The sequence below is a fragment of the Anser cygnoides genome, chromosome 32, assembly GCF_040182565.1.
Source record: "Anser cygnoides isolate HZ-2024a breed goose chromosome 32, Taihu_goose_T2T_genome, whole genome shotgun sequence".
NCBI classification, from domain to species: Eukaryota; Metazoa; Chordata; class Aves; order Anseriformes; family Anatidae; genus Anser; species Anser cygnoides.
In genome coordinates, this window is record NC_089904.1 from 1345656 (window position 1) to 1367003 (window position 21348).

The 21348-nt window shown below is 58.4% G+C and overlaps 1 protein-coding gene across 1 annotated transcript; it reads left to right on the forward strand.

The window, feature by feature from the left end:
• Positions 1-253: 253 nt before the first annotated feature.
• FIGNL2 (fidgetin like 2) lies at positions 254-18103 on the forward strand. The gene is made up of 2 exons (XM_066985688.1): positions 254-402; positions 14401-18103. Exon 2 carries the CDS (start codon positions 14412-14414, stop codon positions 16569-16571), a length of 2160 nt encoding a protein of 719 aa, XP_066841789.1. The 5' UTR covers positions 254-402; positions 14401-14411; the 3' UTR covers positions 16572-18103.
• Positions 18104-21348: the final 3245 nt, after the last annotated feature.

The following is a 21348-nucleotide window of genomic DNA, read 5'->3' on the forward strand; positions in this document are numbered from 1 at the left end:
CCTCTCCACCGCCTCCTCCCCGCACCTCTACCTTTGTGCCAGGCCACCCCCGGCCGAATCCACCCCCAGCCCCTCTCCAGCACCACCCCAGCTCCCTTCCCCCGTCCTCCCCCCCACCAAACGCCCCCCCCCCCCCCCGCCGCCCCCTGGGGGCCGCTTCTCTCTCTCTCTCCCCCCGCCCCGCTCCGCCCCAGCACCGCCCGGGGGCGGGCAGTGGGCGGCGGGCGGGGGCCCCAGCCCCAGCCCAGCTCCGGCCCCGGCCCCAGCCCCAACCCCAGCGCCGGCCCCAGCCCCCGCCGCCCGCGGGCCGCCCCGCATTGTCCGGGCGGCAGCGGGGCAGGATGCGGCCCCCCGCACGGCCGCCCGCCGCCGGGCTGCGTTAGGATCCGCCGGTATGAGGAGGTGAGTGGGGGGGGGGCCCCGGGAGCAGGGAGGGGGTTATAGGGCGAGGGGCGGCTCCTGGGAAAGCATCCCCTAATCCTCCCCCCCCCCCCCTCCCACCCATCTCACCCCATCCCATCCCACTACCCACCCCCCCCCCCTCCGCCCTGCTCGGGGCCGCCCGTTCCTTTCTGGGAGGAATCCGCCGAGCTTGGGTTTTTTTTTTTGGGGGGGGGGGGGGGAAGAAACCGGCCGAATTTGGCGCTGCTGCAGGCAGGGAGGCGGAGAGGCACCGGGCATCCTCCTTCCCCCCGCTGCTTCGGCCGTTGCCCTTTTCCTCGCCTCTTCACCCACCCCCCCCCCCAAAAAAAAAATAAAAATAATAAAAAGTCGGGGAGCCGCCAGGGAACGGGACGGGCTCCGGGGGGGGGGACCGGGGGGGTCCCGGCCCCCAACAATGCGCGCCCCCGCACGTCAAGCGCCCGCACCAAAACAGCCGCGGCGCTGCGAGCCCTTCCTCTGCCGCCTGCTTCAGCTTCTGGTGCTGCTTCTGCTCCTTCTTTTCTTTTTTTTAAGTGTGCTCCTTCCACTTGGAGGACAAAAGGCTCTCGGGAGGGGGAAAAAAAAAAAAAAAAAGCAGAAAGGTTATTAAATAGCTTTGTAGGGTGCCTTCCAGCGCACAGCCTCCTGTTTCTGGAGACTCCGAGCGCACGCCTGCATCCCGCTTAATTTCGCCCCGCTGTAACAGAAATGAACGTTCCCATCAATCGGAGCCCGGTTTTTCGCAATAAGCAGCATGCAAGGCGGCGAAGGTGCCGCCGTGAATTTAGAAGAGAACTTGAGTTGCTGGTGGGCTGTGAGCCTCCGTAGAGGGTGTGTGAGTACAAGAAGTAGCGGCTGGGGATCGATTCGCTGCCGGTTTCGTGCGTTGGGATCGAGGATCCGCCGGAGCTGCACCCCGGTGCCGTGGAGCCCGCGCGGCGATGACAGGGCGCTGGGGTCCGGCGCTCCCGCCGTGCCAGCGTGCGGCTCGCGTGCGTGGTGGCTCCGCAGCGGGCATTTCTGCGGGGTCCGAGGCCCAGAAGTTGTTTATCAAATTAAACATTTGTTTTAGATCTCTTTAGCAGAAGTGTGTTGACATTTTCTCTTCGGGGACTGCCGGGGATAATGAATGGCACATACTGTATTGTGTTCCTTGGAAAGCCTCGGGATCCTGCAATAACATAAACACCCCGGCCTGAATTCATCACAGATCTGAGCGGAATGGACTTGGTGTTTACATCAGTGATGGTTCTGAGCCGCAGCTTACATTTAAAGTTTATTATTGATTATGAAAACGTCCGTGTTAATACTTGTCAGTGTTTTTTTTTTTTTTTTTATTGCTGACAGCTGCAGTTTCACTTACGGAGCGGTAACTCGCCGCTCTCCCGAACGCTCCGCGGTTTATTTTTAAAGCTTTCACAGAGGAGAAGGAGAGGGCTCGGGGTGGGGTTTCGGCACGGCTTAGCCCGCGGAGGAGCAGCGCGCTGGCTCGCCCCTCTCACAATTAGTTTTCTTTTAACCGGGCTGCAGGGAAGGGTTTAGGCAGCCGCCTTTGTTCTCCCGCAGAGCCCCCTCCGCATTCTTTCCTTTTGCCATTATCATTTTGGTTAAACAGAAAGGCAAGTTGTGTACCATATGGATCATGTTAACAATTGCTTATCTGGAACTGGTGTTTTCTCCTCCCTCCCTTTCCCCCGGCCTTTTTCTTCCTCCTGACATCGGAGTTGGGGTTTTTAATAGCATCCTCGCTTCGGTGCCGGTTCGCCGCGGTCCTGTAACACAAAACGCTTTCTCTCCTCCTCCATCCTGCCAGGGTTAATTCCCCAAGTAAAAACGTGGAATAAACGCCGAGAAAGCTCCGAGGCGGGTTTCACCAGGTCTTCAGAAATAGGGAAAACTCTTCAGGAGGGGCTTATTGAAAGAAACAGCAGAAATTCGTGTCTGTGTTCGTAGCTCCATGCCTCTGGTCAGCAACGTGCTTCCCCCTGCGTGGCTGAGGCTCTGTTTGCCTTTATTTGTTGATTGCCAGGAGATGATCCAGAGGATGCTTTCCGTGTTTGTACAGCCTGATACAAGCAGGGGCTGCGATTTGCACAAATGCCCACTCCAGGCTGCTCCCAGACCTGTGTTTAGGCGTTTGAATAAGCGGGCTGAAAATTTGGGGTCCTCACCCCGCGTCCGTCCAGGGGATTCGGTAGCTGCTGGAAGCCAGGCCGTTGTTTTGGGTGCCCGAATCCAGCCCCGAGGGCCTAACCTCAGGCCGGGGGGGCAGTGCCCGTGGGGTCGCCCCATTCACCTCCTCCTCCTCCTCCTCCATCAGAAAAGGTAAACAAAAAAGGCTCGAGGAGCGATCCCTTCTGAAGCCAGCGTCGGGTCCTGCTTCAGTGGAAGCAATTTAGGAGGAATCAAACAGTTGTGCACCGCTTTATGTTCGTAGTGATGAGATCCCTAGCGATATTTCAAAAATTCCTGGAAAGAGTCTGGATGTGTGTGCTGTGTCTCGCGGGTGTTTGCAGATGTTTCATCCTTTTCGTATCCTCCCAGTCGAGGAGATATTCCTGAGGGTACAAATGCCAGCCACGGATTTCTCTGCAAATGGCCAGATGTGCTCCTTCCTTCCCTTCTGTCTTTCTGCTGTCCTGGGTTTTCTGCTCCTCTGCTTTCTTCCCCGCAGACCAGTTGTGTGCAGGGGAAGGGAATGCCTCCAGCCACAGCTCCTGGCAGTGGGTGCAGGGACACCGGCTTTGCCTGTGGATTCCTAAAGGGAATTTCTCCGAGATGACATTAATGCATCTGGAGAAGCGATCGTGACCCTTGCGCGAGGCTGACCCTTGCATTTATGCCATTGTAAACACTTTTCAGCTGTATTTTTTGAGCTCCACTGATTATATGGCTCGAAGCAGGGCTCAGCCGTGTGGCGGGGGCTGTTGGGGCGCTGCCTTTGTCATCCCGGAGCAGATCCCGCACATCTGCCCAAATGTCAGCTGTAATTTTGCAGCGTGCAGCAAAGCTTGAGCCTCGTGGCTCAGAGCATCTCATTTGCTCGGCGCGCTCCCTCCCTCTCCCCCCAGCTGCAGAAAACAGCCTCCAGCTCGGGTGCCAGCGAGGCAGAACCTTCTCTTCTAGGTTTTTTATGGCAAACAAAGATGTTTTTCTCCCTCTTGGGGCGTGCTGGCCCCTCAGGCAGCTGCTAGGGTGTGAGCAGTGTGCGTGTCCCCGTGCTCCGGTGCACTGAGTTTTCCTCCTGCCCGCGCCAGCTGGGAGGAGAACTCGACTTAATGCAGGTTTTTAGCACCGTTGTCATGCCCGTGCTCTAAAAACCTCGTTACCGCTGCTGCTGTGCTCGGGTTTATGGCGCTGGGCCCAAACCAGACTTTATCAGCATCAAGCAGGAAAATTCCCATTGCGGGATCAGGAAATGCCCATCTTCTCCTTCCCAGCCCTGGCAGTTCCCAGTGTGGAGGAAGAGTTTGTCCTCGTGCTGCCACCTCTGCTGTGGGTTCCCAGCATTGCTGCTTGCTGCAATCACTGCTGGCCATCCTCTTTTTTCGGCTCCTGTTGGTTTTTCTTTGGACTCAGCTTGTTCTCCTGCTCGGGGATGGCGAGAAGGACTTGCACCCCTTTCGTGCCGTTTTGGGGTTTCTCAGGTGCTGCGTTATTTCCCCATTAAGTGAACAGTTGCAGCTTCATCCCACGGCCCCGCAGCACTTTTCCTCCTGTCTTCATCAGCAGAGGATGCTGCTGCTGGCCACCAGCTCTGCTCCAGTGCTGGCCATCGGTGCCAGGGCTCGCAGCTTCCCCTCCACGGCAGCAACAGCCTCGAGTCAGCGCCGGCTCTCTGCAGCAAAGTTTATTTTGCAGTGTAACGAGGCTGCTGTAAAGTCTTTCTCCTGGCCTTGTGGCCTGTCATCAGCTGAAGTTAATGTTGGTTAAATTGTACAGATCGCTAGCACAATTTTTCCTGCAGTGGTGCATGCCTGGGGTCGCTTATCAGCAACCCCTGATCTTTATGGGGGCCCTAATAAACCCGGCCAAGGCCTCACGGACGTTGCTGACTTACATCTGAGAGCAGGGCAGGGTGCAAATTACACGTTTTTCTTTCCAGCTGCCTTCTCCCGAGCACAGATAACTCGATCAAGGAAAAATTGGGCGAGTTTATTACATTGCAGTGATGCCGTCACGGTCTGCATTGCGGAGGTGCCCAGGGCCCCGAGCCCTGGACCAGGACCCCCCCATTTTGGGTGCCGTTTGGAGACCGGCCAGGAGCAGCAGAGGCATCCCCAGGCTGCTGGGGTTGCGGTGCCCAGGCGAGTGTTTTCCCTCAAAAGAGCCACTTTTTTTTTTTTTCTTTTTTTTTTCCCCCAAGAAAGTGAAAACTAATGTCAAGACAAATTGCACTTTAACCCACACTTGTCTTGCCTACAAAAAAAAAGCTGAATAATAGCTGAATAAGTGCCCCTTTCTCCTGCCCTGGCCAAACTCATAAGAGGAGGCTGTCCCTGACAAAGAATTTGCTGTGTAAATAGATGAGAGGTGCGGCAGCACCGAGCTGGGAAGGGACTCGTGGCAGCAGGGGACGCGGGAGCCTGGGTCCCCTCGTCCCCTGGCCGGTGGCTGAGCAGCTCAGCTGCTCTCGCTGTCATTAATCTCCCTTCGTGTTGCTTTAGGCCTCTGAAAGCAGCGGCGGCAGCAGCAGCAGCTGCCGGACGGCTTTGTCTCGTGCCTCGTCCTCTGCGGGGACGTGGCAGCTCTGTGATGCCAGGGGACATTTTCAGCGGGGATTGCGGCGAGCCCCGGCTCCTCTCCTTCTTTGCCACCGCCTGTATTGTAAGGGCTGCATGCAGCAATGATCCTCTGCGAAGGAAAAGTGGAAAGGATGAGTGCAGGGGAGCAGCAGCGTGTGCTCACGATGGGGGGAACCCCGCGGAGCACCCGCCTGCGTCCCGCATCCCGACGCCTCCCGGCACGGGCTGGTATGGGTGTAATCGGTGGTGAGGGGACCGGTGGCTGCAGAGGGGTGTAACGAAATGCCAGGGGCGATGTGCTGGGAACCTGCGCTGTGCGCGAGGTGTTAGAGAGGTTGTGAAGGGCTTGTCCCGAATGCCATGGCCGGGTCCTGCCTGCTTGGGGCATCGCTCCGTGTTCTGCTCCCAATGTCGCCGGCGGTGACTCCAGGCTCCCGAGCTGGCCTTGCGTGATCAGGCAGCATAAAGCCCAGCGCTGGAACCTTGCGGCAGTATTCCTGCTTCCGATGCTGAGACGTGGGGATTTTCTTACGTATTCTGCATAGTTCGGTCAGATCTAGGGCCACCACGTCCCTGTCCCATCCCTGTCCCATCCCCATCCCGTCCCCCATGCTCCAGCCCCATCCCAGCCCCATGCTCCAGCCGGTTCCCAGAGCATCTTCCCCTCCTCCCTCGAAATGCTGAATCAGGCCACATGTTGCAAGCATAAGTCTGCTGAAACAATAACGTGCTGCGAGCGGGCTAAACCTCGTGGCCCCCGTTTGTCGGGCAGGGACTCGCCTGCTCCTCGCCTGCAGCTCCTGTGCCCGGGGGAATAAATAACAGCGCTGGGAAGGATTTTATGTGCTGGGTGGGTTTGTAGTAACCCGAGAGCGCGCCGAGGTGCCCGTCATCCTCATCGGCTCCACGTGTGAATGAGCCCCAGGGGCTCCCTGCTTACCGGGGTGAGGAATGCAGGAAATGGATTTACGGGGTGGGCAGCCCCCGTGCTCAGCCGTGTGTCCCGACAGGAGGAGGATGTTGGTGCTGGCTGGGAGCTGGGGAATTGGGCAGCGAGGAGGGGACAGGGATGTGGCAGCCGAGCTGGATGCGAGAGGCGCTTGGGTCTGCGGGCGGCAGAGCTGCTGGTGCAAGCAGCACAGCTTCCCGCCTGCTATTTTGGCATTTTCTCACCTGCACCTTACAGTTTTATCTTATGCTTTGCAGCTTCACGCTTATAAAACAGCCGAGTGCCAGCAAGGTGAAAATAAATAACATTTCCCCCCCTAGGTGTTGCGGGTGCTTGGGGTGGATGGAGAGCGACGTCCCCGTAGCGTGATGTGGGTGCGCTGGTGGGCAGCACTGGCAGAGGGCTGCCGATGCCGAGACGTTTCCACCTTCATCTTCCTCTTCCTCAGCTCCAAGCTGTGCAGTGGGGCAGGGCTCGGCTCCCGGGGGGGCAGCAGGGCTGGGGTCAGAGCGTGGCCGTTGGTCGCCCGAGCCAGGTATGTGCTCCAGAAATAACGCAATTATGGATCTGACCTTGGGCTGTTCATATCCTCCTCGTACAAGGTGATTACTTTTTAATGAGTGGCTGCTGAAAAGGGAGGAAAATGAATTATTTCTGCCCTAGGATTAGCTCTCGGAGACAGGCCCGGCGCTGCCCGATCGATGCGCTCTCGGAGGCTGCGTGGAGCCAGTGCGGCTCAAAACTTCTCCCCGATTTCCCAGCACCGGGGAGCGTCGATGCCTTCACTCTGAGGCTGCCGTTGGGGCTGGGGGTGAGGCCTCCCCTGGGGTGTAGCAGGGTCTGGAGCAGCAATTTTCAGCCTCCTGGTGTTAGGCCGGACCTGCCATCCCCAAGAGGTCCCTTTTTTGGGGCTGAATTCCCAACTCGTTGTCGTTTAACCTAGTGTTTTTTTTTGAGCAGGAATGCACAAACGTGTAATAACTAGCAGAGGTGCTCATACCCTGCTTTAACAATAAGGCAAATAACTGTGCAAGAAGCTTTGGGGGCTGTAGGGGCAGCTGCTCCGAGTGCAGCACGTGGGTCCCCAAAGTCAGCGTCCGTCCGTCCGTCCCTGCAAGCAGAGGCGCATTGCAGAGGGGAGATGCAGCCTCCGGCGTGGATGAGGGCAGCAGTGTCAGCAAAGAAAGAAGCCCAAAAAGGGAACTTCTGGAAAATCCATTAGTGAATGGAGTGCAGGAGGGACCTCCGCTTTTCAGGCTGCTGGGGCGGTGTTTAAAAAAGAATCAGCGAGTCAAAAGGCTTGTGAAAACAAAAGGCACCGAGAGGCCTCCCCCAAGGCGCTGCGCGAGCGGGGCCGGACACGTTGCGGTGCGTGATGCTCCCAGAAGCACGGGAAAGTGTTAAAGAGGGGCTGGGGCTGGGGTCTGCCTTCCTGCCGGGCACAGAACGCAGGCACAAGGGGACCGAGAGGATGGAGATGCAGCGGTAAAGGAGGATTTTTTTGCTCAATTCCCCCCGGAGCGCGCTGCCTGGGGAAGGCACCGAGGCAGAAAATACAACCACGTTTCTAAAGGCGCTGGATGGGGCAGGGAGGCTATCCAGAATTAGAGTTAATTAAGATTGATTCGTTCCGTGGAGGATATGAGCTGGAGCGTTACAGCTACCGCTGCGACAGGCTCCGGTGCACGCGGCAAATTATCTCCCTGCTGCAGCCCCGCTCCCGCTTCCTCCGCAGCCTCCAGCCACGACCCGGCTGCAGCCGAGATATTGGAGCAGATAGAGCAGGAGGGGGACCTGGGCTGGTGGCTCCTGGCTTGGCTTTGACCCCCGGGGGAGTTCGTTATTGGAGCTGCAGCGTGAAAAATGCCTGGAGAGGAGAGGTCCTGGGCTGGGTGAAGGGACTGGGCGTGCTGCAGTGTCCAAAACTGCTCAGTGCTTGTGGGAAAATGAAACATAGCCGTGATGCTTTCTTTTTGCAAAGGGAAATATTGAAAATCGCCCTCAACCTTCTGGGTTTCACGCACATATCTGGGCTCACAGACCGCAGAGGGTCTGTCCGACGCTTGGGTGCGCGCACGGTGCTGGCCACAAAGCAAACTGTGGCTCCCTGGGTGCAGCAGCACCGGTCCTTGCTGTAATCCTTCCTCCCCCTGGTATTTTTAAATGCAAGAAGAAAATCCAGGCCTCGAGCCGGCCCGTGACAGGCTGAGCTGCGTCGGCCAGCGGCACCGCGTGCACTAGTGCCCGGTGGGGACCACGACTGTGCCCGTGCTGCTCCCTCATCGTGCCAGCCTCTGGGCTTTGCCACTTCCAAGCTAGGGACTTCCAGCCTGCAAAATCCCTCTGGGGGCTCTGTCAGCCTCTGGGAATTCCCGGAACCCTTCTCCACGGCACAGCACGAGGAGAGCTGCTGGCCCTGTGCCACTGCTTGCACGAGCACCGTGCCCGCTCCGCCGCTCCCAGCACCAAAACCCGCTTCTGCTCCGCGCGGGACTGGGCACAGCGGGTCCTGCTGGTGAGCGGCGCAGGAGTTATTCCCCCTTCACATCCATGGCAGTGGAGCAGAGACCCAGGGCTGTGTCCAGCCCCATCACGCTTCTGCTCTGCTCCTCTTGGCGTAGCGAGGATCCCACCCACCAGGAGGGTCCCACGGTGCTGCTGCTGCTGCTGGCACCACGGAGCCCCGGCAGGAAGGGAAGAATCACAGAGGGCGCGTTACATCCGTGTTGCCTTTCACAGCACCCTTCTTTTGGGACGACGGGGGGATGCGGCATGTCCTGATGTCTTTCAGCAAGTGGCTTTGAATGGAGCGAGGTCAGGACAAGAAGCTCTTCAGAGCAGCTTCCGTCTGTTCGGTGACAGCACCTCGCTGAGAGCCTTCTGGAGCAGCAGAGCAGGAGGTGGCAGAAAGATGCCTCCGGACCATATCCCTACATCTTCCCGTCGACCCCACAAACCTGCAGGGCCAAAACTTCCAGGAGGGAGCAGGTGCCACTGTTCCACCTGGCGCGTTTCTGGAGGGCTCAGGGAGGAGATGGCAGCGGTTGCTGACAGCCCCCGTGGGAGAAGCAGAGCCCGCGCCTCGCCGCGTCCTCCGGCCGGGGCTGGGGCAGAAGCAGGAGGTGAAGTCCCGCTGCCCGTGTGGGACCAGGACCGGGTGCTTCACGGGCATGCTCGCCACCCTCCCTTGTTATGCAGATTGCATGCAAATTGGGTCCGTTTGACCCCCTGACCTTTTTATGGGGCCACGTCTGCTTGGGGAAATTGTTCTGCTGATTAGAAATGGATTTTCCTCTCTAATGTAATCCTTGGAAAATGGGCTGGGCCCAACGTGCTGCATCCGAGCCCGGCCCTGGGGAGCTCGCCTGGCATCAAGGAATGAAATTTTGGGGCAGGCCTTCAGTCCCAGAAGGGACCTGAGCAGCACCCATGGGCCACAGCCCTGTTCTCCAGGAAAGCTGAGGTTTCTCCTGCACCTGGAGCACCTGCCCAGAGACCACCTTGGGGGACAGCAGACTTTGATGACCTAAATGCTCAACGAAGCTTTTACTAAAAACCACCTTCCTACCTGGGAACTGTCCTTCAAGCAAGGATCTATCAGGAGGTCACAGCTGAAATGTCTCCCCAGTGAACTTCCTATGGAAAACGAGGGCTTTTAGGGCAGGAGAGCATCTGCTGGATGAGAAACAATGTCTGGGGGAGGAAATGAAATTCCTCAAAACACTTATTGAACCAGCCTGTTATTAATAATATCCCGAGTTTGCTGCCCATACCCCCTGGTTCTGGGGACTCCCGGGGCACCCCATGCATCCAGTTTCCTCCCGCGACATTTAGCGGCGAGTTTCTGGTCCTGCCTTGACAGATGGGTGATGCTCAGCTGCTGCCAGGCTGAGCGGACACATATTAATTTTTCATTTGCTGGATGGGTCATGGAGCAGCACAGATGGGCTGTGGCCCATTGGCCGGTCTCCGTTTCGTCCTGATGTCCAGCTGCTCTGCACTTGATATATGAGTGGGCAGCATGGATGCTTCAGCCTGGGGCTGGCGGGGGTCCCTGCCCCGCTGCTTTACCTGGCGTGGACCCACCAGCGCATGGAGATGACCGGGATCTGGCTGAAAGGTGTACACCGGCGTGCAGAAACGTTGCTGGGATCTACAGCATCGATGCTAAAAGGTTTCCCTGGTCCATAGCGAGTGTCATAATTCTCGTTTATTGCCAGGGTTTGACTCGCCGTAATGCCGTTGCGCTCTGCCTACGCTGCGGTTGTAAGACAGGGGTGAGCCAACCCAGGACGAGCTCCTCACAGCAGAAGCCAAAAAAGATCATCAGGAAATGCCTCATTTAAAAGAAATACAGTCGTTCCTGCGGCCTCCCATGTGCAGGGCAGAGTCGGGAAAGTCTGTTCTCTCTTCCTGCATTTTCTTCCGCCTCGCCTTTTGCCTTGAAGCTCTTAGCGCTGCTCAGCCTCCAGCGAAGCAGCGCGTCTCCCGCAGCTCCGAGCAGCAAAGCGCTGAACCGTGGCCGAAAACCCAACGGCCGTCCGAGTGCCGAGGCATGCTGCAAGACCCGGAGAGTCTCTGCACAGATGTAAGCCCCTCTCGGTGCCGCAAATCCAGCTGCAGCGGCGGAGCTGTCGGCTCAGGGGGGTCCAGGTTCTTGCCTGGATGCAGCTCTGGGTGCTGATAGCAAAATCCCGCGTGGCAAACCCGTGCACCTGGTAGAAGAGATCTGTGTTAGCAGCATTCGTAAGGGCTGTGGGAAGTGTTTGGTGAAGGCTGGGCTGAGAAATGAGACCCCCAGCAGCTGGGTTTGCTCCCTCTGGGCCCAAAGTTTTCACATGGGGGAATTAAAGCCCAGGCAGGCTGAGGACAAGAAGCTGCTGCGGACAGTGCGGCGATAATGAAACTACCCAGAATCTTTTTGAAAAGCACAGATCCTCCACGAACAAGGAGCCCTCAGCAGGTGAACCAGGAAGGCAGCAGCAGTATGAGCAAAACCCAGCTGGAATGGCTGAGCAGAGCAAGGGGGAAACTGAGGCACAGCCAGCGCTCGCAGGGCTGGGGCTGCTCCTGCATGGGTCTTGGCTGGGTTTAAACCCCAGCCTTAGCGCTTCCTCAGCTCAAGCCGGTTTGCTCTCATGTTCTCTGTCCCCTTCTTTGCCATCCAAATCCATTCGACCCCTTGCTGATCCCTCTGGGGAGAGCTGGTTGCTGCTGCCACCAGCGTGCTCTGCCTCGTGTCATTCACCCGCGTTGGTTTTGCGTCCAGTTTTTATGCACGAGCATGAGCAACGCCTGCATGTGTACATAGGCACGGCGCGCACACACATCTTTGCACCCACAGCATCCGTGCATCCGCCACTTGCTCTGTGCACGAGGGCCGTGGGTGCTGGCCATGCCGTGGCCGCCCCGCGAGCCTCCAACAAAGGCGGCCACACCAGGACGATGCTGGGGAGCCCGGCGTGGCCAGAGCCTCGTGGCTGGCCCTCAAATCGCTCGGCATGAGCTTTCCTGGGGGGTTGGGGGGGACAGCGTTGGGGAGAGCACCCCGTCCCCAAGGCCGAGTGGTTGGACACCCTTGGCGGTGCGCCCCGGTTGTGCGCGGCTAAAAAGCCCCCTAACAAAAGCCCAGTTCAGAGTTGCTGCTGAATAGATTAACAAGATTTCCATAATTAGGGCGGGAGGGAACAATAGGATTCTCCCCTGCCCAGCCCCCCCTCCCCGCCTTTGTCTTGCGCTTTAGATAATGGGCCAGCAGCGAGGGTGGGAACCGGCCGTGCCATTTGGTCACTGGACAGTAATTTTCTCACACTGCCAAGGGGAGCATTGAAACATCTGTCCCGCTCTGAGAGCTCATTCACGTTACATTGCAGCCCCCTGACAACTTCTCCGGGGCCTGCCAGCCCTCCCCCTTCGCCGGGCGGTCGGGTTTTTAAGGGTGTGATGGGGTTTTCGCTCGGTTTTACGTCTCCCGACTGCAGCTCATGTTTAAAGGGGTCAGATGGAAGCGGTTTTCGGTCTTTTCACGCTCTTGTTTGCTTTTCTCGCTGCAGCGGTGCCCTGAACGTCTCCTGCTGGCAGCAGCGCAGATGCACGGCTGTGTTGATGTGCCCAGGGAGACCCCTGGGCCCCCCCTGCCCCTTTTCTCGCCGCTGCTTTGCCGCGAGGCTCGGTGCTGGGGATGGAGCCGGAGGACCAGCCCCGGCCACAGCCCACGCGGTGACGTTGGGCTGCCAGCTGCCAACCTTGGGGTTGCTTTAGGCATCCAAAAATTCCTAGCTCTGTGCTTGATTTTAGATAACCAGCTCTTCGCTGGCATCCAAAGGCTTCAGGGGCTGATATCAGCCCATGCTATAGGGAAAAAAAGCAGAGCACTGCTTGGAGAAATAACCCAGAGGCTGTGCTTATCCTTGCTGGGGTGTTTTCCTGGGAAATCAAGCTAGCACTGCCTGGATTTGCCAGTTGCACCCCGGTTTTGGGTTTGTAGCTGGCTCCTGGTGCAGCTGCAATCCCTGGATTTGCACCCCCCGTGTGTCCCCCCTGGCCCTGCACCCCTGCCTTTGCAGATGCATTTTGCTGCCCTGGGTTTCCAGCACAGAGAGGCTGCTGTGTGGCTTGGCATGTGCCAGAGCCACTCTGAGCACCCATGGGATCTCACCACTGGAAGCTCTTTTGGGTCAGAAACAGCTTTTTCTTGCAGTTTGGCAACACACTGGGGTCCTGACCTAGAAAGGGGTTTCCTGGCTGGTGTCACAGCGTGGAACGAGGATGGAAACTCCTGGTGCTTTAGCGTCCTCAAAAAAAATTATATATATAAAATGTTTTGTTCCTCACCCCAAACCTCATTTTTCCTTTTAATAGCTTCTTCGTGCCTTTTGCTCCCAGCCAGAAGGGGAAGGTCCCCCTTGGCCACCACCACCTCTCTCTGCCCAGCCAGAGCCCATGTACAGCTCGGGGAAAATCTGCTGCGGGAGCAAAGGTTTATTGGAAAGCATTCTCCTTTGTGCTCATTAAAAAGGGCCCTTTCCCGCAGGCTGTCTTAGCTGTCTCTGTCTGAACGTTTATCTATCGGTAGCACTTTAATAATGGCAAGTAAATGCAGGGAGGATGCCGGATAAAGCCACGCAAAGCCGCCATTTAAATCCTCTTGTGTAAGTTTGATATCCAAAGTGGAAGTACAAATGCCATATAAGTCAATTAAAGCATTAAGTAATCTAATTGTGCTGTGGTCACAAAGTGGCTTAAAGGCTGAGCGCGGCGGTGAATGGTGCGCGAGGTCCCTCCCGCTCCCGCTGCAGCCGTCCCTGCGGCTTTGTGCAGGAGGGCAGGGGGGCTGCTGGGGGGCGCGGGGGACCCGCACGCAGATAACAATGGGGCACGCCGCCGTGGCAGGGCTGGGTGCTGGCCGTCGCTTTTCTGTCTTCCCCTTTGCCGAGAAATGTTGGTGGGGGCGCGCACGGCCAGCAGGCACCGGTGCGAGCGGCTGAGCAGAGGGATGCTGGCGAGGCTTGTGCTCAGCCCAGGCGGAAGGGCTGCTTCCCACGTGCGTGTGCAAGCGTGCAGTGCAAGCCCCCGGCCACCTTGGAAAGCTGGAATTTGCACAGATCCCACCCAGGCTTTGTTCCCTGGGCAGGAGCCGTGCTCGATGCACGGGGCTGCGTGGAGCTGCTCGCATTGTCTGCGCTTTATCCCAGCTCTCTTCATGCTATTAATATGCTAAACACTATTAATGTGCTATTAATACTACATGCATTATAATTATCACGAGTGCCTTAATATGCTATTAATGCTGGCTTTGCAGTGGCCAGCCAATTCATGGCTTCTGGGCCCAGGAAAATAAAGGGAGCAAGCCCCAGCTTTGGGAGCGGGACGCAGGGGCTGGAGCTGCCGGTGGGCTTTTGGAGGTGGAGGTGGGCGTCCCGAGGGCGCGGGCTGGTACCGTGGCTGTTGCATTCTGTTGGGCGACGTGGCTGTCGAAACTGGCTGCTTTCTTTGAAGCGCTTGCGGTTGCTGGTACTTGGGGGTGTTTGCATCGGTGGTGCAAGATTTTTGCGTTGGTTGTGCAAGATTTTTGCATCGGTTGTGCAAGAATTTTGCATTAGTGATGCAAGAGGGTGGTCGAGGGGATTTTCACAGGGGAGGTGCGTAATTCAGAGCATATGGTTGGAGCTGGGAGGTGCAAAGTGGTCCAGATGGACAGCGTGGTACAGTGGGTTTTGGATGCAGAGAGGCACTCGTCCTTCTTTCATTGGTCTCACCCTACCTCTGCCCTGTGTCCCACAGGTCTGTCGAAGATGCACTGGTCACCAGAGCATGCCCAGTCCCTGAACCAGTGGCCGGAGCAGCACCTCGACGTCTCCTCCACCACCTCCTCGCCAGCCCACAAGTCCGACCTGTACCCCAGCACCCGCCAGCGCTTCAACTACGCCTGGGCCAACGACGACATCTCGGCGCTCACCGCCTCCAACCTCCTCAAGAGGTACGCCGAGAAGTACTCAGGGGTGCTGGATGCGCCCTACGAGCGCCCGGCGCTGAGCAGCTACGGGGATGGCGCCTTCGGGCCGGTTAACGGGCAGAAGGGGGACGGGGAGCCCTGGCCCGTGCCACACGGCTCTGACGGCGCCTACCCGCTGACCCCCATCCACGATGGCCTCCCTGGTGCCAAGGCGGTCGTGCCACCCGCCGTCCCCGCTGGCAGCGCACCGCTGGGGCTCGGCGGCTCCCCAGTGGTGTCCGCCAACCTCGCCGATCCCATCTACCCCGGGAACTCGTGTGGAGGAGCGGCCGGCTCCGGCGGGCTGGGCTCGTCTCAGGAGTACCCCGCAGGCTACGGCGGCACCTACTTGCCCTCTGGCTACTGCGCCCAGCCCAGCACAGCACTTGCCCCCCCGCACCCACCCACCCTGCACGGCTCGGGGCTCCTGCAGCCCACGCACCCCTCGTCCGCCCTGGTGCCAGGCTATGGCTCCTCCGGCCCCGTCTACAACTATGCCTCAGGCAGCTATGCGCCGCAGCCGGGCTACGGGGCCATCCACCCGCCCCATCCCTCTGCCTCCTACCTGCCCTCAGGCATCGCAGCGCCCACCCCGCTCCCGGCCCCGCCGCCTGCTGCCCGCCCGCCTGTGGTGCCAGCGTACGGCTACCAAGGGGCTGGCTTGGCCCCCCTGGCCGTGCCACCCCTGGGCACCGAGGCAGCGGGCGCCCTGAAGAGGAAAGCCTTCGATATCTCCGGCGGGGAGGACGAGGCAGAGGGCAGGTATCGGAAATACAGCTACGAGCAGCCAAAGTCCCCCTACCCCATGTCGGACAACGGCGAGTGCCGGGGCAACGGGTTCCCCAGTGCCGGCAAGCGGCCGGCGGGAGCGGGGAGCACCGAGGAGCACAGCGGCAAGTATGGCGGGCAGCCGATGAAGAGCATGGTCTCGCCGCCCTACGGCACCGGGGAGGCCCCGCTACGGCCGGCAGAGCCCTTCGAGAAGTTTAGTCCCCCCCTCGCCAACGGGGAGCGGGCGGCCGAGCTGGGGCCCCCCTTCCCGCTGCGGCTGCCGCCCAAGGCGCCTGTCTTTGGCAGCCCGCCGGTGGAGGAGCAGCCCAAAAACGTCGACCCGTTGGTCTTGGAGCTGGTGAACACCAAGATTGTGGAGCGTGGGCCGCCCGTGCAGTGGACGGACATCGCCGGGCAGGTCTCTGTGAAGGCCACCATCGAGGAGGAGCTGGTGTGGCCCATCCTGCGGCCCGGCGCCTATACCGGGGCGAGCCGGCCGCCCCGCACCATCCTGCTCTTCGGGCCGCATGGCACGGGGAAGACCCTGCTGAGCCGCTGCATCTCCACCCAGCTGGGCTCTACCCTGCTGAAGCTCAGCGGCACGGCCCTGCTCTCCACCTGGAAAGCCGAAGCCGAGAAGATCCTGCAGACCGTCTTCTTCGTGGCCAAGTGCCGACAGCCCTCGGTGGTGCTCATCACCGAGGCGGAGTCCCTGCTGGTGGCCCAGGACAGTGGCCAGGCTGGAAACCTCAAGTCCCAGCTCCTCTCCTACCTGGACAACGTAGCTACCTCGGCCGAGCAGAACGTGGTCATCATCGGGACCACCTCACGGCCCGGCAGCATGGACGAGGCTTCCCACCGGCGCTTCGCCAAGCGCTTCTACATCTCCCCGCCGGACAGCATCGCCCGGCGGCAGATCCTCCACCACGTGCTGGCCCAGCAGGGCTCCTGCCTGAGCGAGCGGGAGATGGCCTCCCTCGTGCAGCACACGGAGAGCTTCTCGGGCGGCGAGCTGATCCAGCTCTGCCAGCACGCCGGGGCCACCACGCTGCACGGCTTGCCGGGCCAGATCCAGCCCACCTCCTACAAGGACTTTGAGAAAGCCTTCTGCAAGGTCCGCCCCGCCACCTCGCAGAAGGAGCTGGACTTGTTCGCGGAGTGGGATAAGATGTACGGGTCCAGGCACTGACGGCGCGGCTGGGGGGGGGACCGGCCGCCACCTCCCGAACCGCGAGAGACTCCCCGGGAAGACCCGACGACAACCAACGTACCTCTTTCTCATGGTTTCTGACGTGACTGGGCTGGTTTGGTTCTTCGCTTTTTGGAAGTAGTCGCTCACTGAACTCAGGATAACCTATTTATTATTCGCCCACCTCCCCGGGCAGCCGCTTCCAGACCAGCGACGCAACGAGCGGGGCCGGGGGCACGCCGGGATTCGGCTTTTCACCGATCTGATCGATGCAAGAGCCCCGTGCCTATTCGCAGAGGCTCGAGTTTCCATTATTTTTCCTTGTTTCCATCAGAAATGCCCCGGGGCAGCGATGCCCTCGGCCCGGAGGAAGCGGCACGGGGAGGGGGAAGGCAGGGGGGGATCACAGAACCCAGGGGTTTGGAGTAAAATGCTGTAGATTGTTTAATATACTAGACTTCGTTTTTATTTTTGTAAGGTATGTAGTATTTTTTTGTTTTTCTTTTTAACTACTCAGGAAAAGAATTACCTCAGAAAAAAAAGAAAAGAATGTGTTTTTAAAATCTCTTTTTATCTCCTCAGAAAAGGAAAAAGAGATTTGAAGGGTTTGCAGTCTTAGGACAAAGCTGTCTTGTGCATTTGCTTCCAAAAAGGGTGACAGAAAGACGAAAGAAAGAAAAGAAAAAAAAAAAACTTGAAGCTGTTACAAAGATGAAAGTTGAATGTATTTTGGGTGCTTTTCACATATATTATGCCATAATTTTATTTTGATTTTGTTTTGTTTTGTTTTGTTTTTGTTAACATTGTTATTGTAGTGTTTGGTGGAGTAACGTGTCTTCGACGGAAGGAGTGCTAGTGCCGTAGTTTGAGAGCTGTCGCCAGCGCCGCTTTTTGGATAAACCTCAGCTCACCTCCCCCCGCGGGCGCAGCCGCTCCCTTTGGCCTCCGTCACCACCCCATCGGCCTCGCGTAGTCGGGCGGGCTGCTGGGGTTTTTCGGTTCAAAAGTCATTTTTGTAGCGCTACGTCTTGTGCTTGGGAGGCAAACTCCCCCCCGAACCTCAGGGTCTGCGCACGCAGAGCAGGAAAAGCCTCGGCGGGGGCGCGGGGCCGAGCGGCGGCTTCACCCTCCCAGTGCTCAGGATGCCAAAGGAGCCAGCTTTTGGGGGGGGGTTCCCCATTTTTTTTTGCAGTTTCCCACTGAAGCACACGTGTGCAAAGGGCATTACCGGGGAGGCTGGCGCCGGGCGGTACGACACGCCGCTCCGGGAGCCGCCTCCTCCCCATCGCCTCCAAAAAGTGGTACTGGGTTCCTGAAGACTTTTTATTATTATTATTATCATATTTGACTTTGTACACTCTCTGTAACCACTTCTACCTCATTTTGCAACATATTGTACATGAAAGTATTTAATTCATGTCTTATTGATGTCTGAAAAAGAAATGCTTTTGAACTGTAATGGTCTACCTCAAGAAATACTGTATTTTAAAAAGAAAAGTATTACACAGTATTAAAGAGATTACATGAAAGCCCTCCTGAGAGCTCGCGGCTCCTTGTAGCAGCTCTTTCATCCCCCCACATTTTCAGCCCCAAGGGGGTGTTGGCGCTGGGAGTAGGGGTGGCTGTGGGACACGAGGGGACAAGGGGGCATTGCAAGCAACAGGGGGGACTTGGGGGGGTTCAGGTGTGCCCCATTCCCTTGTTAGGGTGTAGGGGGCTCCAGGCGTGCCCCATCCCCTCATTAAGAGCCGGCCACCACGAGGAGGGGATTATTCCTGCAGAGGACCCCTGCCCAGATTTTGGGGGGCTCATGGACTCAGCAGCCTGCAGGTTTGGCCGTGCTGCTAGCAAAGGCCTCTCTTCAAGCACCTGCGGGCAAGAGCAACGTGGGGCAGCTCTGGGGTCAGGAATTTGGAACGGGTTATGGGGAAGGGGGGAGTTTTAACCGTGGGGCTTGCAGGGAGCTTTGCTTTCTGAAAAAGTGCAGTTTCCTGCCGCTGCTTTGTGCGTTTTCATGTCTGTAATTAGTGCTTGCTGCTGCGTGGCCATGGGGCAGTTAGTGTTGGGGTGTCAGTGGGGTTTTAGTGTCGGTGCTGCTTGGGTTTTTGCTGCTGCTGGGTTATGTTGTCTCTCCGTCAGCACCAGGTGCAATTTTTAGTTTGTTTTAAGCTGAGTGACAGCAAGACACCTGCCTCTGCTGTTGCTGGTGTCACTTTTGCTGGCTGGAGAGCGCGCTCCGGGGCTGGAGGTTTTTGGAGACGGAAGCCCCCGATTATGGATGGGGACTCTGCAAATCTGGGCAGATGGGGGGAGCGAGGCAGTTTCCACCTGAAACTCCGTGCGATTCCCATCAAACGAGCTTGTGCAGCCTCGGAGGGGAAGCTGTGCTTTGATGCTGTCATTAATGGACGCCTTCGTTAATGAACGTAAGGGGAAAAGCCGGCTGGGTGCGTGCTTGTTCCTTTTCCCGTGTGCCTTGGCGGGGCTGGCAGGCGACATCGCCTCTCCCTCCGGGCTCTGGGACCGCAGCTCAGCGGCGATGCCAGGCGAGCAGCCTGGGTCGTGGGGCAGAATTAATTGCGCCAATTAGCTGGGCGACACCAGGGTGCCTCCGTGGGCAGCGGGGTGAGGAGCTGCGGAGGGCAGCGGGGCTGCGGTGGCGTTTCTGGCTCTTGTCGGTGTCCTTGGAGGTGCGTGGAGCCTTTGTGGTCCTCATCTGTGACAATGAGGCCAGCTCCGGCCTTTTATTGGGACCCCCTGAGGTTACTGTGCTATGAATAAATTACTTGGTAGATGGGCTGCAGAGCTGCAAGCCTGGAAATGGGAAGAAGGCTCCTTCCTCCTCCTCCTCTTGTAAAGGAAGGCTTGGTTCTGCTGTTCCCCACCTGCTGCGAGCATCCTGAGGCCGAGCATGCAGAAGCTGATGGCACTTCACACCTTTCCTTCGTCCAGCCCTGCTGTGCCCGTGGGGTTTGGGGTTCTGCAGTGCTCCCCTCCCCCTGTCCCTCCAGGGGCTGTGATGGGTTTCAGGGGCCTCCTGCTCGGGCAGCAGCCTCTGCTTTTGTTCCTGAGCCCAGCCGTGGCCAGCAAAGTGTCTCCGTGTGCCAGCGAAGCCCCCTGGCAGTGGCTGAGCTGGCCCTGACGGGGGGGGACCCAAAATAGTGCCTTGGGACCCAGCTCTGCTCTCCCCAGAGCACGGAAAGCTCAGCTGGAGGCTGCTTCCAGCTGGGATGTGATGGCAAAGGCGGCCGAGGTGGATGTTTCCTGGCACTGCAGAGCCTTGAGATGAATTTGCAGCCGGGCCCTGACCTCTTGGTGAGATTTGGAGACTTGAAAACGGAAACCATGCGTGCGGCTGGGTAACCCCACAAAACTGGTGAACCCTGCCTGCTCTCGTCTGAGCCAGCCCAAGTCCCTGGCATTTTTGGGGGACGCTCCGATCACCCCAGCTCCTCTGCTTGGCGCTGCTTCTCCCAGCAGGAGAAACCCACCTCCACGTGGCAGCAGGAACAGGGCAGAGAACAGGTTTGTTTAAAAGAAACTTTCTGCAGCAAGCTCTAAGGAGAGTAGCATAGAAAAAGTGATCTCATCGAAGGCCTCTGTGACAGCAGTAGTCCACAGCTGGATTTGGGTTTTTGTCTGGTTGGTTGGTTGGTTTCTTCCATGCAGAATTTGTTCAGTTTTGGTAGGACCATGGCGCTGGGTTCGGTGCGTGGACTCAGGCCGCTCAGCTGGGTGGTTTCTTAAGAGCCTGGCTAGGTGTGTGCCCCACTTAGACGGAGGCTGAGCTTTTGTCGAGGTGAAAACTCCTGGAAATGCTCCCTGGCAGCACCCGAGACCCAGCAGGGCAGGAAGCAGCTGTCCCGACCTCACCACCACCCTCCGGACCTCTCCTTACTGAAGCTTCTGAAGGAGCTGCATGGGCTGGACCAGGACATCAAAATTTTGGAGAAATCCGTTCTCCAGGGGTTATTTTTTTTTTCTGATCTTTGCAATGGGAATGGAAACAGCCTCCACAATGCGTGATTTGCCCCTGTGAGTCTGTGATCGTCCTCGTCCAGTGGCTAAATCCGTCTGCGCTGGCAAAGTCAGCTCCCGACGTGTCCCTGCCATGCCTGAGCCCTGCAGCTCGAAGGATGCGGGGTTGTGGTGATGGAGCGAGCCAGGAGAGGGGATGCTGGAGGACAGAGCCCCGTAACGTCGGCCTCGCAAGCCTCCGGTGAGGGCATCGGTCCTGCTCCTGGGTCCCTGCCTTGTGCATCGCCCCGCGCTGGGGTTGTCTGGGGAGAAACACGCGTGTCCCGGGGAAATGGGAGCACTGTCACGGCATGGGTCACGAAGTGGGAGTGCCTGGGGAGGCTGCTGTCGCCAGGGCTGCATTGCCACCTCGTGGTTACGGCTCCTCGGCTGCTCCCTGTGCAAAACCCCCGCGGCTGAGCCCTGCTCTGCTTTCTGCTCCCTCTGACTGTGGGGTGGAGCGGGGAGCGCGCCCCATTTCCAGCCCAGCAGCGCAGCGGGGTTTGCAGAGCTCTGCGTCCCCTCGCCTGGGAGGGAAATGGCAGCTTCTGCCCTCGTCTTTAGGAGAGGGGCCGAGGCTGGTGGAGATGACCTGGCTGAGCCACGGCCAAATCCTCTACTGAAAAAGCAGTGACAAGTTGCTGGGGACAACAGGACTCTGGAACAACCGAGCCAAGTCCTATGTCCTCTGAGTGCAAGCAGCGTGCCCCGGGGTGAGGAAGAGGCAGGAAAATGAAGGCTGTCCTGCCTGGATGGACGG